We start from the raw sequence: 20,159 nt of genomic DNA on the forward strand, positions 1-20,159 counted from the left end.
AAAAAAAGTTAGTTTGAATTTACCGATTGACCAAAAATCCTTAAAGCTGAACTCCCTATGTCATCATGTATGGTTTAAGAATAACCTAAACCTCCTGATGCCCTGTTAATGCTCAGTTATAATGCTTTTGAAAACATAGGATATGTGTGCGTATAACCAGACACTGAAAAGATGAGTTGCCTTCATTCTGATATATTCACCAACCATGGAAACAATTTTGACATTCTCATTCATCTTGTTAATAAGATGTGCAGCTCTCCATTTCCAAAAGCTCAGGTGGTTCTCATATTGACTACGGAAATTTGTTTTTTTTAGAAGGAAATGACATGGGATTATACTTAATAAACACATTTAGTTCTTTTTTTCTAATATCTTGAGATTCCAAACTGTGCTTTTCATTATTCCAGGAAAATATTCTTCATGGGTAAAAAAATCCCAAACTTTTGGATTAATTTAAAAACTTACAGTAAGCTATCAGAAACCTGGTTGTCCCTTTCCTCCAAAAAAATCCACAAAAATTTAACAGTAGAAAAATGTAAGTGTTATCCTATTGGAATTTTACGAAAGCTGTTAAAGTTGAGGTATGCAATAAGAGTTTAGTATTTAATTCAGTGAATTGTTCATAGTAGGTGTTCTATAAATATCTGAGTAAGTGAAACTTTGAAAGTTAACACTTCTGATTTCTGATCTTCTGACTTTCTTAAATGTGTATATAATAGTCCTTATATGTTACTCCAGTCCTTTGTCCTCAAAGTGCTTTCATTGCTCTGTTGGCATATATGAATGAATTTAGTTTTCATATTGTTACTAAATAATAGTATAAAAACTAACAAAAATAGCAACAACTGCCTTGGAGTGGTTTTTGTGCTTTCCCTTTGTAATTTTATTTACTGCTTACAGCAACCATGTGAGGTAGGTTTTAACTCTGTTTTACAGATGAGGAAACTGAGATCAGAGATTAACGTCTCGTCCAAGACCACATAGCTGTTCAGTAATCGAGCCAGATTTAAACACTGATCTGTACTGTTTTAAAATCCTTTGGCCCATCCTACTCAAATGGGAAGTAGAAGGTGATAGCAATGAGAAATAAACATTTTTTGGGTAGTTGTCATTGCCTTCTCAAATTTGTTTTATGAAAATGAAAGTAGTTGGACAAATTTGGGGAAGTATGGTAAAAAGTAGTCCATCATCTCACTACCCCATGGCAGCTAATAGTCTTTTTTACGTATTTCCCCCTCGCTCTTTTCTTAGGCATTTAAAATAGATGCTTTCTTAAAACAGTATGGCTAGCATTTGATTGCGACTGTAGTTTTTTAGTAAATAGGTATTGGAATATTTGCAATTATTAGAATGTTGAACTCTGATCTTTTGATAATTTGCTTTATAAACATAAAAGTGTGAGTGGAAGTAATCTTTGAAGAACCTCATGATTACATTGAAGAGGATATTTTAACAACTTCTTTTTTTTAAGACTATTTAACATGATTTAAAAATCTTAAAGATAAACTGCTATATGTTTTGATTCATGGAAGCAGTCAAGGAAAAAAGAACCAATATGAATAGTAAATGAGACATAGGGAGAGACAACAATTTGAAAGTACTTAATTCCCCTGAACTGACCTTTAAAAATAGTTAGATGGTAAATTTTGTGTTGTAGGCATTTTACTACAATTAAAAATTTTTAAATGAGGGTATCTACTATAGTGGACATTTTGGTCTCTCTATTGTCCTAGAAAGAACTAATTTCTTAATATTACCAATGTGAAATGTGGAAAATAGCCTATTCAATAGAGTGAATCTCAGTGATATATTGAGGATACCCTTTCATTTCTTCTGTTAATTCACACTTTTGAGAGTAATGTAGTCCTTCTTTGGCAGTATGAAACTAAGTGTTAGTGAAGTGTTTATAGAAATTTAAAAGAATTTATGCAACTTGCTTAATTAATAGTCACTAGGACAGCTCCATAGTGTGTGTTCCCCTTAGGTCTGTTTCTTAGGAATCTGCCATGAGCCCTAAGGTTTTATAGTAAGTAGTTCAGTAAGGACTCAATAAACGTAAGCGCTATAAGGAGGAAGATGATGAGAATGACATTATTTCCTGACCCTGAGGAAGTCTGTCGTCAGAATGCAGTGGGTCTCACACTTACTGATCTCAGGACTCTTTTATACTCTTAACAATAACTGATAGAACTTTTGTTTGTGTGGATTATGTCTATGGAGATCTATCGTATTAGGAAGTAAAACTGAGAAATTAAAAATAACAATCTCTATTACGTGTTAGAGGTAAATCACACTTTCAATGAAAAATCTATTTTTCTAAAGATTACTGAGAAGAGAGGCATTATTTTATACTTTGCAAGTCACTTTAACATCTGACAATAGAAGACAGGTGGATTCTCTTGTTTCTGCGTGCCATTTGTTGTGCTTTATTATTTGGAGTGAAGTGTATGAAGACAATCCTACTTTAAACAGGTATGTAATTGGAAAGGGAAGGAATCTTTTAATAGCATTTTCAGATAATCTCAGATTTTTTTTCTTTCATACTACACCCAAAGTTTATAAATAGTAGTTTCCTAAAGGTTGCTTGCAATGTGAAATCTGAAGCCATTATCAGTAAATTTTTTATACTCTGTTACATTAAAATCTATTGGTTTGTCTTGCGGATGGATCTTATACAGGTTTTGAAAAATATTAATTTACTGAGCTCTGCATATCTTCCAAATATTGACATGTTCCACTTTATAATAAGCATATTTGCTAATATCACCAATTTTATCAGAAAAGTATTTAACTGTTGGGAAACTGTTAAGCTTATGGTGGCAGATGCAAGTTTTACAATATTCTCATTTTTGTTTGAAAGCTCAAATTTTATCATTGGAAACAAATACTGTCTGTTGTTTTCCTTGAAGTGACAGACTCACTGTTCATTCTCGAGAAAATATCTGCCGAATACACAGGTCAGACTGAGCTCAAACAAGTGAATAAGTTGTTCCTCAAGACATCCGTATTTGATGTGTAGAAAAAGTGCTTAGTGTGTATTTCTCATTTTGTCACAAGAATATTAAAGAAATATGTACTCAAGGATTGGAATTTAATAAAATTAGTAATATTTACATTTTCATGAAGACATTCTTAAGTGAAACAGGGCTTTTTTTTTGCTTAAAGCTGTGAGGGCCTGGCGATAGTGAATACAATGACGAATAGTATAGTTTTGTGCCACTGTCTTGGTTCAATGCCAAGGTGTCAGCAGTTCTATCTGTCATTGCTTTTGTAGCACCGGGAACACCATGCATACATTTTCCAAATGAGAAACCTGTGGTGTTATAGAATCAAGCACTGTCACTGTCTTGACAGTGAAAATGGCAAAATCATCTTAGTCGTATTTTTGTAAGTAGTTTTGACCTCTTAGACCCCCAGATAGGGTCTCAGGGACCATCAGGGGTCCATAGACCACACTTTGAAAGCTGCTGAGCTAAGTAATACAAGTCGTTCTTAATTTTGTTGACACTGGTTTGAGAATATGTAAAAGGTGCCGACATTCTCCCCAGAAAGATACTTCAACACCACATTTTACATGGAATTTTCAAAGGATTACAAACTTCCAGAAGCACTAGAGCTATGGTTCTCAAACTTTGCATCAGAGGGAGGACTTGTTAAAAAACAGGTTGCTTAAAATTGAACCTGGTACCTTGAGCTGACCTGCCGCTGAACTCCCGGATGGCTCAGTTGGTTGGAGCGCGTTCTCTCAACCACAAGGTTTGCCCGTTCAACTCCCGCAAGGGATGGTGGGCTACGCCCCCTGCAACTAAGACTGAAAGGACAACTTGAAGCTGAATGGCACACTCCTCGGCTGGTATTGAAAGGACAACTTGACTTGGAAAAAAGTCCTGGAAGTATACACCGTTCCCCAATAAAGTCCTGTTCCCCTTCCACCCCCACCCCCCAAAAAAAACACATAGGTTGCTAGGCCACACTCGCCAAATTTTTCATTCAAGTGGTCTGGAGTACATTCTGAGAATTTGCATTTTTAATAAGTCCATCCTATCAACACGCTGATGCTGGTGCTAACTTTGAGATTCATAACCCTAGACCAATGAAATCCAATTGTAGGAGTAGGGGGAGGGCTTTTTATTTTTTTAAAAATTCCTATAACGATTTTTCATGTGCAGACAGGGTTGAGAATCATTACTTGAGGACACGTGAAAACCAGTTTAAGACTTCCAAGTTTAGTGAGATTAAGAACATCTAGTATTTGTACAACCTTTTATGATTTGGAAAGTATTTTGACAATTGTTAGTACTTACAAGCTTGTAAGGTAGTTATTATCTCAGAGGAAAAACTGGCTTGGTATTCATGACGTTGTAGAGTTATAGGAACTCTGGGCTTTGATTCTGAAATGAACTAAAAGGGTTATTGCTGAAAGTCTTTCCTTTGACTTCTAGTTATTGTGATTAATTCATTATGCTGTTTAATCTTACTCTCTACTTCCGCAATAAAAGTAACTTTTACGGTAAATTCTATGTTGAAATAAAGGGAGGGAGACTGAAAACCGTCAGTGGAATTTCAAGTCTTTTTAGCTTTTTCCTCTAATTTCTGCAATTGATATATATATATATACAGATATTTACATTTTGCAGTTTTCTTTGCTGATTATCCAAGTTCATGTAGCAGAAATTTTGATTATGCCACTCTGGTAGGTAACAGTCATCGCCTTCCCACTGACATATAACTTAAAGGAATTTTAGTTCTGATATATTGGTTTTGAGGATGGTCCTGTACCTCTTCCTGATTTTTGTGGCAGAAAGTTAATTGATTCCATATTGTTGCCTCTTTCAGCATTTTTATTACTGTTTCTCTGAACCATTGTGAACTTCTTTTAAGTATTTGAATATATAATGTTTCTCACCTCCTTTTGGATATACTGTATACCTTGTCCTCCTTGAAATATTTGTGTCTATCCTTTTGTCTTGTTAACTGCTTCTTCTTTAGATCTTAGCTCAAAATATCTACTCGGGAAGCTTTCCATCCCAGGATCATTTAAGTTTGCATTGCTATGTATGCTTTATGTCCCGTACATTGTAATTGTTAGAATGTTTATTGTTCAGAGTTCCTTGAGGCAGCAATAGATTTTTACTGAGTTAATTCATGAGCTATACACACAAACTACTGAATTCGTTTTTCATCATGCTGAATTGTTCTTATGAGAGTACTTTCAACTAGGATCTTTTTGTTTTTAGCTTTAAGATTTTACATATCTGAGATTATTTCAATTTTACTCTTACATGTAAATAAAAAGTTAGCTAGAAATGAAATTAAGCATCCAAATGCTTTTCCTTAAAATTGAGGTTAACGTTAGTCTGAAGTCAACTGATTCCTATTGTTTTTAGATGATCTGTGTTTTCTTTCTGAAGCATTTAGAATTTTCTTAGCCTCTAATATTGCTAGACTTCACTATAATGTGTCTGTCCATCTGATTGGTACTTCTTGAACTCTTAGTAATCTGAAATTTTACATTTTCCTTTAATTATGAGAAATCCTGTCATTATTTCTACATGTTTCCTCTCTATCTATCTTCTATCTCTCCAATCTTTTCTCTCATCCTTTCCGTTTATTCCTTTCAGATACTTTTTGGGAGAGTTCTTTAACCTGATTTTCTCAGGGATTTATTCTTTGTTTCCGTTATTACTTAATCAAGCATCATATTTTTCATATGTCCTATTATGTTTTTCATGACAGTTTTCCAGTTGGTTTTGCTTGATAGATTTTTGTTCTCATGTCGTTTTCAATATTCTCCATTTTTTTTGGTAACATTTAATTTGTCAATTTTAAGTATCTTTCTCTTTTTTTTGGTCTATTCTGCTTTTGTTCTGTTGTTCTGTCATGGTGCTCCTCAGACGTATCGTTATTTTTTGCTGTGAGTTTGTATTCCCTTGGAACTAACATCTATTTGGGCCAATATTACATTTGTATGGGAGGATAGGTTTTGATGGGGATTGGGGTGGTGAAAGCCCGTTTCCTACGTTTTGCTCCTCCAGGAGGTTTTAGGCATGCCTCAGGGTGGAGAAGCTCTGGATGGTGATTTTTGCTCAGCTACTCCCTGGTTGCTCAGAATTTCTCTGCCCCTGTTCTAAGTGCTTGTCACTGTCCCTGGAATTGCCTAATTGAGAGTCCACTTGTATTTTGCTTCTACCTCAGCCAAATTTGATTTGCCTTGATGTTGCCCCTCTTTTTTTGGCTAGAGCTGCGCTGGAAATACTGCTTTCATATTCCATAGTAGCGTAGAGACCAACGTGACAATGTTAAAAAGTGAACAGGACACAGAACATTTTCCTCTGATCTGTTCTGTCTAGAAGTCTGGTCTGCAGCTCTTAAACTGATGTTTCTTCTCCCGGTGGCACCTAGCCTTTTTTTTCTTCTTCCCCAAGGAGGAATGATTTCTTATAGTGTTGTTTTGCCTTTTTGTTTTTTGTTTTTGTTTAATTTTTAGCTGGAATCTGAAATTCCTCTCTTACCCTTTTGTTTCTAGTGATTTCTCAATGGGTTTGTGGAAAGCACATATTCTTGACTGTACTTGCTAATTAAATACTTCTTTTATCTAAGTATAAATGCTTCCCTTTCTAAATCAGGTTCTATAAAATGGAATAATTAATTGGTCAGAATCTGCCTTTGACAAATGAAAAACATGCAACTTTATTGACTTTATATAATTCATTTTGTAGTTTGTTTTCTAAACTCCTATTTTAGAAACAACAGGGAATATACTCCCTGTTGCTTAACAGTGACTCCTGATCTAATGAAGTATAAAATAGTTCTTTATTTAAAAGCTAAAGTAGTTAGAATTGAAATTAGAAGAGGAAGCAATGATTTTGAATACTGAATAGAAAATGTATGTTTTTTTGTCATAGAATATTTATTATAAAATAAGCAGTAATCTGTTACTGGGTATGTATGGTTCTGTGTATATTGGACTACACGAATTTAACCCAGTATATAGAAAACAACTTTTTTTAAAGAGTATGTCACAAGATTTTCTCCAACCCCCAGATTAGGGAAACTATGGCATGTAATTTCCTCTGTAAAATGCAATAAAACTGAAGACTTCAGAAAGTACAAGGAAAGTTGGTAGAATTAGAAAATCATGTGGAGATGGGGCTGCTCTTCTAGGTACTCCCTCTAATTTTGAGGCTGCCTATGATTCAGATTTTTATTTCAGTAAAATTATAAATTACTGTGTTTCATGACCGTTAGAGATGCTCACAGATATCTGGAACTACCACTGTTAAATTGGGGAATGATGAATCTATTGGCAAGGGAAGAAAAATTACTTTAAAAATCTTATAGCTATTATATAAGTGTGTCATAGCTGAATTTTGTTTCATTGAAAGTAACTGTTGTCATTCTTGAGAGTTTTTGTTTTGTTTTTATATTTGAGTGGAAGTGGATTGATAATGCTTATTAAGAAAGTTAGTAGGTCATTGTAATATTTTGATTCTAGCTTTTCCTAAAGTTTTTAGAGGGAATGAACAAATCACATCTGTCATCAAGTACCATTTTCAGCTTTCCGAGCTTACCTTCTATGATTTCCTTTATGTCAGGAAAATAGATAAAATATGTGTATAAGACTTCATTTCTCTTAGACAACCCCAAATTTACTTTAGTGTCACTATGAGTATCTTTTGGGTATAATCATTTTTATTATTTTTATTATTTTCATTTTTTCCCTTCTTCTGCCTCCCCCACACACTCCGGTTCAAGCCATTGTTGCTCAGTCTAGTGTAGGACACAGCCCCCTGACCCATGCTGGTATTATGAGCCTTGTGCTCCCCCCAGCTGAGGCAGTCGTTCGCTGGTCATCTGTCGGTCGCTCACAGCAGCTCTCGCTGGCTGCCAGCCACTCACGCTGGCCACCGGCTACTCATGGCAGCACACAGCAGACCCCCCCAGCTCATGCTGACCTCCGGCTGCTTACAGCAGCCCAGCTCCAGGGAGAGCCATTGTTCACAATCTTAGCTACAGAGGGTGCAGCTTACTGGCCCATGTGGGAATCGAACCGGCAACCTCGGCGTTAGGAGTTCAGCACTCCAACCACCCGAGCCACCAGGCCAGTCCTAGGTATAATCTTTTTATACTTTAGGGGAAAAAGTTAAAAATAAATAAATGTGGGAGATATACCTTTACTCATTGGGTATGTAAGTGGCGGTCAATGGATTTAGTAGTCCAAATGATGTACAGTGGTTGTGGCTTTGCTGACAGTCCAATTAGACTGAAAAATGTCTTTAAGCTATGACTTTGCTACCATAAATAAAAATATCACTTTAAAATACTGCAAACATTTTGAGTTTTTCTTCTTTTATTAAATTTTAGGAGTCATAGTTGTTAGTTACAAGATTTAATATTGGCCAAGGTGGTTCCTTTGAAATTTTAATTTTAGGCAATAAAATGCTGAACATAAGTGAAACAATTCTGTCTCTAAACTCAGACCTGGTAAATATGTGGTCTGACAATTAAGTTCGTGAACTAATCCTACTGCATACCTCATTGCTGAATGCCACTGTGGTCACCTTCAAAGTACTCCCCTTGGGAAGCTATGCACTGATGCCTAGGCCACCTTTCAAAGCAATTTTGGAACTCTTTTTCTGGAATGGCCATCAGAGCTGTCGTCATAATTACCTTTGAGATCCTGAATATCATCAAAATGTCTTCCTTTCAATATTTCCTTTATCTTTAGATAAAGAAAGAAGTCATTGGGGACTAGATCAGGTGAGTAGAGAGGGTGTTCCAATACAGTTATTTGTTTACTGGCTAAAAACCCCCTCACAGACAGTGCTGTGTGAGCTGGTGCATTGTCGTGATGCAAGAGCCATGAATTGTTGGCGAAAAGTTCAGGTCGTCTAACTTTTTCATGCAGCCTTTTCAGCACTTCCAAATAGTAAACTTGGTTAACTGTTTGTCCAGTTGCTACAAATTCATAATGAATAATCCCTCTGATATTAAAAAAGGTTAGCAACATCGTTTTGACTCTTGATTTGGACTGATGGAACTCTTTTGGTCGTGGAACATTGGCTGACTTCCATTGTGCACTTTAACGCTTTGTTTCAGGGTTGTATTGGTACACCCACGTTTCATCACCAGTGATTACACGGCCTAAAACATCGTCTTGCCTCTCCAGAAGGTCTTGGTAAACTTCGACTCTCCTTTGCTTTTGTTCATCAGTGAGCTCCTTCAGGACTGTTTTTGCACACACCTTTCTCATGCCACGATTTTCAGTTAAGATTTTGCTGTTTCCCTATCAATGTTTACTTGGTCTGCTATGCTTCTCACAGTCAGCTGATGATTTTGACCCACAATTCCACGAATTTTTGCAATGTTTTCATCAGTTCTGCTTGTTACTGGCCACCCCAACGTCTCTTCATCAGTGACACGTTCTCTCCCCTTAGAAAAATGTTTAATCCATTTGTATACTGCTGTTTTCTTCATGGCATTATCCCCATAAACTTGGACTAACATGTCCCTGATTTCACTTCCACTCTTGCCAAGTTTAACAAGAAATTTGATGTTTGTTCGTTGCTCTAATTCAAGCTTAGACATTCTTGCGACAGCACACAAAAATACGCAACAACAATAATGAACGCCACTCAGCAAGACACCACCACATGTGGACATGAACACAGCTGTGAGACACTGATATACAAGGTTCTGAAACCTTACCGAGCGGTTTGTACAGTGCTGCCCATGTAAGCGTATGGTGGCAAGTTTGCGAACTTAATTGTCCGACCCCATAGATACCAGTGACTTCACATTTGATATTGAAACATTTTTGAATGACCTTAATTGAAACTCTACCATTAGAACAAGGAAAATTGTTAAGTATATTGGGCTTACATTATGTGTTATGAATTTAGGTATTCCTCACAAGGCCAGCACAATGCTTTCCACATAGTATATTTTGAAATTTCTTTGAATCTGGGAAATAATGTAAATGTTTCTCACACTATTTAGGGGAAAGATTGTGCTAAAATTTTCAAAATAGGTTTATTTTACTTTGTTTAGTAGTTGGAGAAGAACAGTTCATCAGGGTGAAGTTTTTATTGCTACTTGCTTACCCTTGACCCTTCCCTAGTGGCACCTCCATAAACTGCATTGCTTAGGCTGGAAACCTGGGAGCCAGTCATGCTGGCTTTAAAACCTATCCCTTTTGCTCTTTTTTGACCCATCTACACTGCCACTATCCTATTTCAAGCCACCATCAATTCTTGCCTAGATTTAGGCACATTTTTTCTTGTCTCTTTGATTTTGCGTTTGACCCTTCCAAACTACTTTATACAAAGCAACTGATAATACTTTTAAGACTTGAATACAATCAAGTAATTTCTGTTATAAATTACTTTCTAGGTACACACAATAAAATTAGAACTTTTTACACTTGACCTACAGAACTGTGGCAGGTATTGTTGGTTGTGCATCCAAAATTCATTTTCTCCCTCAATCGTCACTCACAGATCTTAGATTTTGTTCAGACAGCAAAGCAATATGCTCAGCTATATAAAAGACTTGATTTTCCAGACTTTTTGGGTAGCTGGACAGATGACACATTTTTGGCCAATGAGATATAGGTGAAAGTGTCTGGAGAGGCCTCTTTAATAATAAAAAGGTTAAGAAGAGGAAACCTTTTTTCTCCCTCTGCCCTCTCTCCCTTTTTGTATGGGAAACTGAGTGAACATCAGGCTTAGAGAGAGGCGTAGCAGTCTTTTGTGACCAGGAGGTGACATGCAAGTGGAAGAAAGCTTACACACGCTAACGATGCCAAAGTGGAAAGATTTTTTAAAGAGCTGTTAATGCCATTGTTAAACTACTGTACCAGCATGGATTGCCTTAACAAAACAAGTTGTGTGAGACATGTGAACCTCTACATTTTCTTTAAGTCGTCACTAGTTTTCTGTTATTAGCAGCTGAATGTGTTCCTGATATAAAGGTCCTCATGATCCAGCTCTTGTATATGTTCCTGACCTCATCTTACCATTCCTACTGCTGACTGTACTCTAGCCACGTTGGCTAACTAAAAAACCCCTGCTTAAATCCAGACTCAGAGGTTCTGTGTGGTCTGGTTTTAGTGACCAGATGTACTACTATGTACCACGGCCCTCTCCTTCCCCAAAGCAACGAAAACCTTAAAGTACACAATAATCCTTAACAAACATATACAAGATGTTAATGGAGAAAAACACAAAACAGAAGAACTTAACACACCTGAATTGAAGGCAATAAATATATGTGGGTTAGAAGACTCAACACGTAAATTTGTCAACTTTTCCAGAATTAATTCTAATCACTGAGTTTTTAAAAACAATTTCTAACAGGTTTGTTCATGGAACTTGAAGATACTTCATATTGAACATCAAAATGCGATAATGGCCAAGATAATTTTTAAGAGGAACACAGTAGATTGACACTGCCCTATGTGATATCTAGCCTTATTTTGAAGTTAAACTATGAAACAGATAAACTGACTAAAAGTAAACGATGTGGAAAAAACAAATACCCATACTTGCAAGTAGATTAAAGATCTAAATGTGAAAGCAAAATTATAAAATGAATCTAGAAGGCAATGTAGGAATAGCGTAGGGATAGGAGAGATATTTTAAAGATCACATAGGAAGCACAAACCCTGTATGGAAAGATTGATAAATTTTCCTCTTTTAAAGTTTAAAACTTGTATGAAATCAAATACGCTGTGAACAGAGTTTAAAAACAAGTCATAAACAGAGATAATACATTTATAGTGCATATAACCAACACAAGATTGTTCACAATATATGAAGAGCTCCTACAAAATGATAAGAAAAAGACAAACAGAAAATTGGGTCAACAAAATGAACCGATAACTAAACAGATGAAACGTGAATATGAACAGATACTTATATGAATTTGCATTGATTCAGCTATGTGTATTCCAAAACTCAGCTAACAGAAAGTTAAAGCCTAAGGACATTGATTTCCTGCTTGACAAGTCTAGAGGTACGAAGCTCAAGAATTGGTTCAGTACTCTCTGAGCACAGTAGGGTTCTCTGCCAGTATTTTTGTAATTCTCTTGACCTTCCCATCATGGTATCAGCGGCTGTAAGTGCTGTAACCTTATATGAGATTTTTCTAAAAGTAGAGAGGAAAGGAGACAGGAGAAAGGGAACTTCTTCCTTCACACACTTTCTCTTAATGGGGAGAGAAATCTTCCCAGAAACTTCTAGACTTTCCTCTCTGTCTCATTGCCAGACACAGAAAGGAATGAATCACTTTTCTGGCTGCGAGTATTCAGGATTCACTTCCTGGACTGGGGAAAGGATTACTTTCTCTTAGCATGTTACTTTCTGTCCAGTTCTGAAATTAAGTTTCTGTTTGCCAACAGGAAGAGGAGATGTTTGCCAGAATTATCAACCTCTCACCAATATAGGTTGAACCAAATGATATTGACCATATAATATGAATATATATAATATATTCTAATAACGTGGAATGTGAAATATATAATATATAAATATATTGACATGAAGTACATGGAAAGAGAAATATAATAAAACAACATAAATATATAAACTTGTGTTTATAAACACATGAAAAGTATAAAATGTGCATGGGTATAGCAAACATTGGCTTTATGTAATGATATCTAGGGAAGAAAATAGATGACTAAGATTAAGGGAGATTTCAGTTGTATTTATTATTTCATTTTCAAAAGAAAAATGCAAATATCTGAACCAAAAATATAAATAACAGTTTTATTTTTTGCCTCTCTGCTTGTAAAGCTTGGAAATTATATTAATGTATACGGGATGAGGAAATGAATGTTCTCAAGCATTTTGATTGAAAATGAAAATTGATAGAATGAATTAGAGGACAGTTTGGCAACATAGAAATTTTAAATGTATAACCTTTGACCTAGTACTTCTATTTTAAGGAATTGATCTTAAAGAACTGGACAGATATACAAAGATATGTACAAGGAAATTTATTTTAACTTTTTTTTTCATAATAGCAGAAATCTCTTTTGTATAATGATGAAACCAGCCAGCCAACTTAATAAATTATGATATATCCATGTAATGCATTAGGTATTTATTCAAAAATGATACATAAATTTTTAATTTTCACCTGGAAAAAAATTAGTGATATTTGAAAACTGAAAAGGCAGGAAAAAAATGTTTAAACACACACACACACACACACACACACTCACACACACACATTTGCAAAGAAAGAAATCATCAAAATGTGCATGGTAGTTATCTGTGGATGGTGACATTTCAGATGATTTTCCTTTATGAAAATTTGGTGTTTTGGTTATATATTTTTTAATTTTTTTTTGTATTTGTATAGTCAGAGAAACCCTTAAATCTGTTTTCTTTCATAAATTAAAATATAAAATTTTGGTCTAATTACCATAAAGTAAGTAAACATTAGGTATACTCATGTAATCAACAAATACATTATTGAGGCCATACTGCATATCAGGCACTCTTCTGGTGCTGGAGACACAGACAGCTCATAAAACAGTCAGGGTGCCTCTCTTTATGGGACATCTTGAGTGTGGAGAGACAAAAAAAGGCCGGTAAACGTAAATAAACAAGGCCCTTTCACGTAGTGATTAAATGCAGGAGGAATGTTAAACTGAGTGATATTGAAAACTGATGGAAGAGTATGTGTGTGAGCGTGGGTGACTTTCAATTGAGTGATTAGTCAGTCTCTGAGAATGGGATGACAGGAGCTAGGCATGTGAAGATCTGGGTCCCACGTCTTCAGGCAAGCACATAGCATGTGCAAAGTCCCTTAGTTTGTCATATTCAGGGAACAGAAATGGAAAGACAGGGTGAGTGAAACTTAATGATATATGACAGAGGTCAGAGGGTAAGTTCACATAAGCCTTGTAGGTCACAAGAAGTTTTTAGTGATACTTTATCATATGTGTTAAGGAAATCCGTTGCAAGATTTTGAGCAGGGAAGCAACCTGATCTGTTATACAAGGATGTATTGGAAAGCTCACTCTGCCTATTTTATAAGTAAGGATGTATTGTAGGACAGAAGACGTGACAGCAGGGAGAGACCAGTTAGAAAGTTATATGCTGAAGTCTAGAAACCAAGGTGGTAGGTAGCACTGGGGAGTAGACAGATTTGGTACGTATTTGGAAGTACAGTTTACGACTATCAGAACTGAGGGAAAGAATTCCTCAACAGTAAAATGAGGATACTGGTATCTCTCACAGGGTGTTACCCCAAGGAGCTACCATGTTTCCCTGAAAATGAAGACCTAGCCAGACCATCAGCTGTAATGCGTCTTTTATTTCACTATAATATAAGACGGGGTACAACATAACGAGGGGAGGGGAGGGGAGGGGAAGGGAGAGGAGGGGAGGGGAGGGGAAGGGAGGGGACATAATACCGGGTCTTATATTAATTTTTGCTCCAAAAGACACATTAGAGCTGATTGTTCTCCGAGGTCTTATTTTCAGGGAAACAGGGTAATGCATGTCAAGCATTTTGCATACTTCTTGATACACATTAAGAATATGCTAAATGTTAGCTACTTACCGTTAGTTTTGTTATTTTTATTGTTGTCAAGAATAGGGCATGTACATTGAGCGAAAAAATTTTTCTTCAAAAGTTAAATTATACCTCTTGTATACCTCTCAGATTGGAAGTCTGTTACAGAACATGCTATATGTTGGTTAAAATTAGAGTATTACACTGTCTTAATTTTTGGTGACTTTTGCTGGATCAGAGAAAGATGGTTTGTTGGTTTTACTTTGTACTTTACAAAACTGAGCCATAAGTAAATGTATAAGAAACAGCATTATTCCTTTTAAACATTGTGACTTAGCTATTTTTTTTAACATGTGCCAGCTTGATGGAATGTGACACTGAAAATCTTCTCTGTAGTATGTGTCTGTAATACTTTCACTTAGGGAGTATTCCCTAAGAGTCAGTTAGTGATAAGTTATTTTAAATTCTGTGTTGTTCTTTGCATTTAATTTTTTTTGATTCTTTAGACCAAAATAAGCAAATCAATTATAGGAATAATTATGACTACAAACCTTGGTTATGAAACAAAGACCTTACATAACCATTAGAGAAAATGAATTCTCTTTATGAATGAAAAATAATGCATATGCATTTAACATTGATAGAATGGTGAATGACCGATTATGATTTGTACTCAGTAGAGCAGGTAGAGTATATGTTTTGAGTAATCTTTAACAAAATCTTTGATTTAATAATGTATTTTAATAAATCAAAATCAAATTAGAAGACATGACTTTATAAATGCCACATAAAATGTCTTTACTGATTTTGGCTGTTCATCTCCACCTCCTTTTATAAACATGTGTACACACATACATACATTTTATTCAAAATTGTGTTCTACATGGTAATTAAGAAAACAGATAAAAAGAGAGAAGAAAGATATTCCATAATTCTACTACTTAGTGATTTAGTCTCTTTTTTCTATCCATCTGTACTTCCAATATATGTGTTTTTCTCCTATATTTTGTTTTATATGTTTTTAACCTAAAGACCAATTAATCTCAAAAACACCTTTCCATGTTGTTGAATTTTCTATAATATTCTGTTTTTTCATGTTTATGGTTTATTTATTCATTTATTTTGGTGATTTTTTTTTTGAATTGTGGTGAAATACACAAATTTTTAAATTTCGTTTAAAAATAAGTTTGAGCATTTCAGCCATTTTAAAATGTATAATTCGGTGGCATTAAGCACATTCACAATGAATGTCCTATAGCATCCTTTAAATACAAGATAATGTTATGTCATATGAATAACCATCATTTATTTAACAAAGTCTTTATTATTGGACATCTAAATTGTTTTCATGTTTTTCTATAAATAATGTTATGATAAACATTCTTGCTGAAAAAGTCTTTGTTCATATATGAATACCTTTTTAAATGATAAAGCTTCAAAAGTGATATTGTTGAGTCAGAGCGTATACTTGTTTAAACCTGTTGATGGTAATGCTTTTTTTTCTAAAATATGGTACCAGATTATACATTATCATTGTCAGGGTGTGTGCACAATGCCATTTCACCCCATTCTTGCTGATACTGAGCATTTTTGTTTTGTTTCATACTTTAGATCTAAAAGTTTTAGTGGAAAGTAAACACATACTTTGCTCTTTTGCTTCAGTTATAATGGATTTTTTTTAAATGCTAACTGATAAGGTATAAAGTATCTTATTTTAATTCTGTTTGATAGGGAAGAAAGGAAATTAGTTCCAAAACATTGTTAATGCATTGTTTAGGGAAATTTGAATTTGCCTTGGGCTTTATTCAAATCAATAAAGAAGGAAAATCATTAAATCTTTCTGGGTAAAGAAAGCGCCTGTGGCCTAGTGGAAGAGTAGGGGAAGAGGGACTTTGAAGTTAGAGAATTAAACAGAACCTCACATCTATATCGTTCTGTAGACCAAAAAATAAAAATAAAAAGGCAGTAAGATGGTGACAGTTGTTTTAGCATGTACCCTATACTTTTGGTGTTCCTGTTACTAATACAAAATTGACTTCTTTTCACCCCCAAAATTTCATCTTAATTTGAAGGATGTTTTCTAAGGAAACTTAGCTCTCGCTTTTACATATATCTGTGGAAACATGTTTTACTTTGGAGACTTTTTTTATAGATAGTGTGGAGAACATATGTTGAAATAAATTTTTTTTCCTATTTTCCACATAGTTTTCATTTATTTAGTTTGTATACGTGTAAAGTGGAGGAAGATACGACTCTTACTGCTTTTTAGTTTTATTTAAGATGCCATTTTCTAACAACATTACACAATATGTAATAGCATGGAGGTAGTGAGACCTAACCAATGAGACATAATAAAATTTAAAGTAGGAAAGAAAGAATCATTGATAAAGAAAGGTATTAGCCGGTAAAGATAAAAATGCTAATATTTGTGGTTTCCTTTTTAAAACCCCTTGCAATGTAGCTTGTAATTTCATCGCTGTACTACAATTACTTTAAAATTGCAAGTGGCTGTTTTTTTCCCTTCTCCACTAATCTCACTCAAGTCCTCATCATGCTGGACGTTGCGTGACGGCGTTCCCCTTTGACTTTTATAATGTAATTTCTTGGTATTTTTTTACCTTTCTCAGTGTTTGCCTAATCCTTACACAGCTTCGGATCCTTTCTGGCTCCCCTCCCATCCCTCCCTTTTTTTTTTCCTGTCTGAAAATTGTACTTCTTACCAGTGTTCTGGTTCTGTATTTTCAAATGCATGTATTCCACTTGTTTGTCATATAATTTCTGCAAACTGAATAAATCCAAGCTTGAATTGTTTCACTTGACCATCTATTTCATTTAGTTTGGCCACCTGTCCCAAAAGTAGACACTTGGGCATTATCTTTAGTTCCTCCTTTTCAAATAACTTGTAACCAAATTATTGCCATGTATTTCTGGTGTCCACACATTTTTCTCCAGTTTTCGCAATGCAATGTTGAGTGTTGTGATGCAATGTTGAGTGTTGAGCAACCAGTATTTGGTTGTCAGCAATATTTAAATAACATTTATCTCTTAAAATGTAGAGATGGATTTTATACATTTGGTTTTGTCTTGTGACGCACAGTGCAAAGTGAATGCCTTGAACAGGAGTCTTGTCTCATTCATTCTGTATGTCTAGCACAGCTACACAGCACATAATTGGTGTTGAAGAAATGTTTTCTGAATGAACTGCCCAAAGATTAAAGAGCTTTCTTGGTTCTAAGTTCTGTGAGATGAGAGAATTCATTTGAATGTCAGCCTTTTTTTTAAACCCTTTTTGCTGTAGAATATAGTACTTCAGAAGTTTCATTAGTTGATGTTCTTAAGGGAATTCTAATGGTTCTTTTTACCAAATTCTGTTAATGTATACGACATTTTCCCTCTTTTTAGGTTTTGGAAGGAAGGATGTGGTGGAACACTTACTACAGATGGGTGCTAATGTCCATGCTCGTGATGATGGAGGTCTCATCCCACTGCATAACGCCTGTTCTTTTGGCCACGCCGAGGTGGTGAGTCTGTTGCTGTGCCAAGGGGCCGATCCCAATGCCAGGGATAACTGGAACTATACCCCTCTGCATGAAGCTGCTATTAAAGGGAAAATCGATGTCTGTATTGGTAAGTATTGTTTGATGATCCCTAAAGTGTAAGAGCAACCTGACAGCTATAAAATTTTAAATAAAGGCTTACTGCTCTCTTCTGTTTTTTATTGTGGTGGAAATAGTGTTTCCTTACAGTAATTAAAGAGGGCTTTATTACATCTTATTCTTAGAAGCAATTCTTTTCTATCCAAAGGGAAATGGAGATGGTAATTTAAAGTTGGTTAGGAACAAATTCACAGTAACTCTCCAAATGCAAGTCAGATACTAACTGGTGCAGAACTAAGTTTTGATGGATTACTGTTATCACATTTAGTTAATTTACAGTCCCTTTGAAAGACTACACATTTTGTATCCTGGCATCATTGGGACCCATTATAAACTATAAATTCTAACCGAATTGCATGACATATTTGTATGCTTTGGTTTGATTCAAGGAAAGTTATCTAATACTAAGGCAAAGCCTTTTTCTTTGTTACTAAAATGGAACCCCAGCTACTTTATTAGTACTGGAAAGCTCTGAGCGAGTGGGTCAAGTACCTAGTTCAAAGATGCATATTTTCAACATGTGCTTGTTGTTGTTCAACATGTGCCATAGTCTAGAGAAAAACCAATTTCAAACAAAATTGAACTTCTCTACCATTTAAGTATTGAGATTATATGAAATTATATTCAATCAGTATTTTTCTCTTACATATATCTAAATATGTATACATATCTTTAGATTTTGCTTTATTGTATACAGTTTTTTTTATTTTGAAATCTAAAGCTTCTAGAGGACAAGCACAGTTTCTCTTGAGGATGTCATCAGTTTCTTCATGCTCAAGACAGTAGATGTTTGTTTAGCCCAGAGCAGGTTGGTTTACATAATTGTTGTCTTCTGGATGACATCCAGTTCAGTTTAATCAGTTATCTTTATGATAAAATTCAAAAATAAATGTCATTTTTGAAGATGTAGTGGTGATGCCATTAAGATTTTCTCCTGTTTAATAGCCATCTATTGCAGCCTCTAATATATTTTTCAGTTTTCCTCAAATTGTTGCAATGCTTAACGTATAACTTCTTTATCACATTCTCTGTCCTTATCCTTTGTCACTTCAGCATCCACTGACATGACCCTTTGGACGCCCTGTTCTTTTTGATCTTTAACATCTTCTATTCTCAGTTGATTCTCCTATTGCCTCCTAAGTCTCTCACTAAAACAGTCAATCTTGGACTGTCGTTACATAAAACTACCCTGAAAAACTTGAACTTATGACATACTCTCTGATCACCAAACCTCTTAAATTACTTGTGGTAAGTTTACTGTGTGATAATTATTATAAACTTGATTTGTAGTCTTACTTAATCTTCTAGACTTTCAACTTCCCTACCGCATCCTTTCTTGCTTCACCATGTCACATTCGTTGGCGTTTTCTGTCATTAGTTACAGAATTTTACACAGTTTTTACCTTCTTGCAGTAGTCTCCTTTCTAGGCGTCAGTGTACTATTTTCCTATGTTTACCTCTCTGAATTTTTTTATTCTACGAGTGCTTTTAATATCTTACTGAAATTAATATTCATCTTCTTTTCCTCCTAATCATTCTCCCAAAAGTACATAAGAAAAAGGTTCATTTGATCCTGGCTCTGTTGAAATAGAAGACTAGCTGTAGGACTGGCATTGTTAAAGCATGGATTCCCACTGTCCCCTCGTCCTGCAGTGCTCAGTAGGCCTTGGCACATCTGCTTTCCTCTGTTTACGTTCTTATGCCTTACAAAAGTTGAAGGAGAAGGACACCTTTGAAACTATAATAAAAATATAATTGAAGATTCAGCTGCCTTTAAAGTATATAATAACAGTTATTGTGGGAAACAAGATTGGTTGTAGACTCATCTGTACACTAAATTAGCTTTTAGGAACCTATTAGGTTACCCTCAGGTACAGTGAAACCTCTGATACCTTATATATCAGACTTGCTGAATTTGAATGTAGTTGAGGAACTCTGAAATGTTTCTATTAGGCAAATTTCCACTTTGGGACA

The 20,159-nt window shown here is 35.1% G+C and overlaps 1 protein-coding gene across 1 annotated transcript in view; it reads left to right on the plus strand.

The window, feature by feature from the left end:
- TNKS (tankyrase) overlaps positions 1-20,159 on the plus strand; it is a 185,916-nt gene that overhangs the window by 9,785 nt on the left and 155,972 nt on the right. Inside the window, exon 2 of the mRNA XM_081045483.1 lies at positions 17,932-18,156. Coding sequence (XP_080901609.1) covers positions 17,932-18,156 — 225 coding nt within the window. The remainder of the gene's footprint in view (positions 1-17,931; positions 18,157-20,159) is intronic.

This window comes from Rhinolophus hipposideros (genome assembly GCF_964194185.1).
Source record: "Rhinolophus hipposideros genome assembly, chromosome: 4".
NCBI lineage: Eukaryota > Metazoa > Chordata > Mammalia > Chiroptera > Rhinolophidae > Rhinolophus > Rhinolophus hipposideros.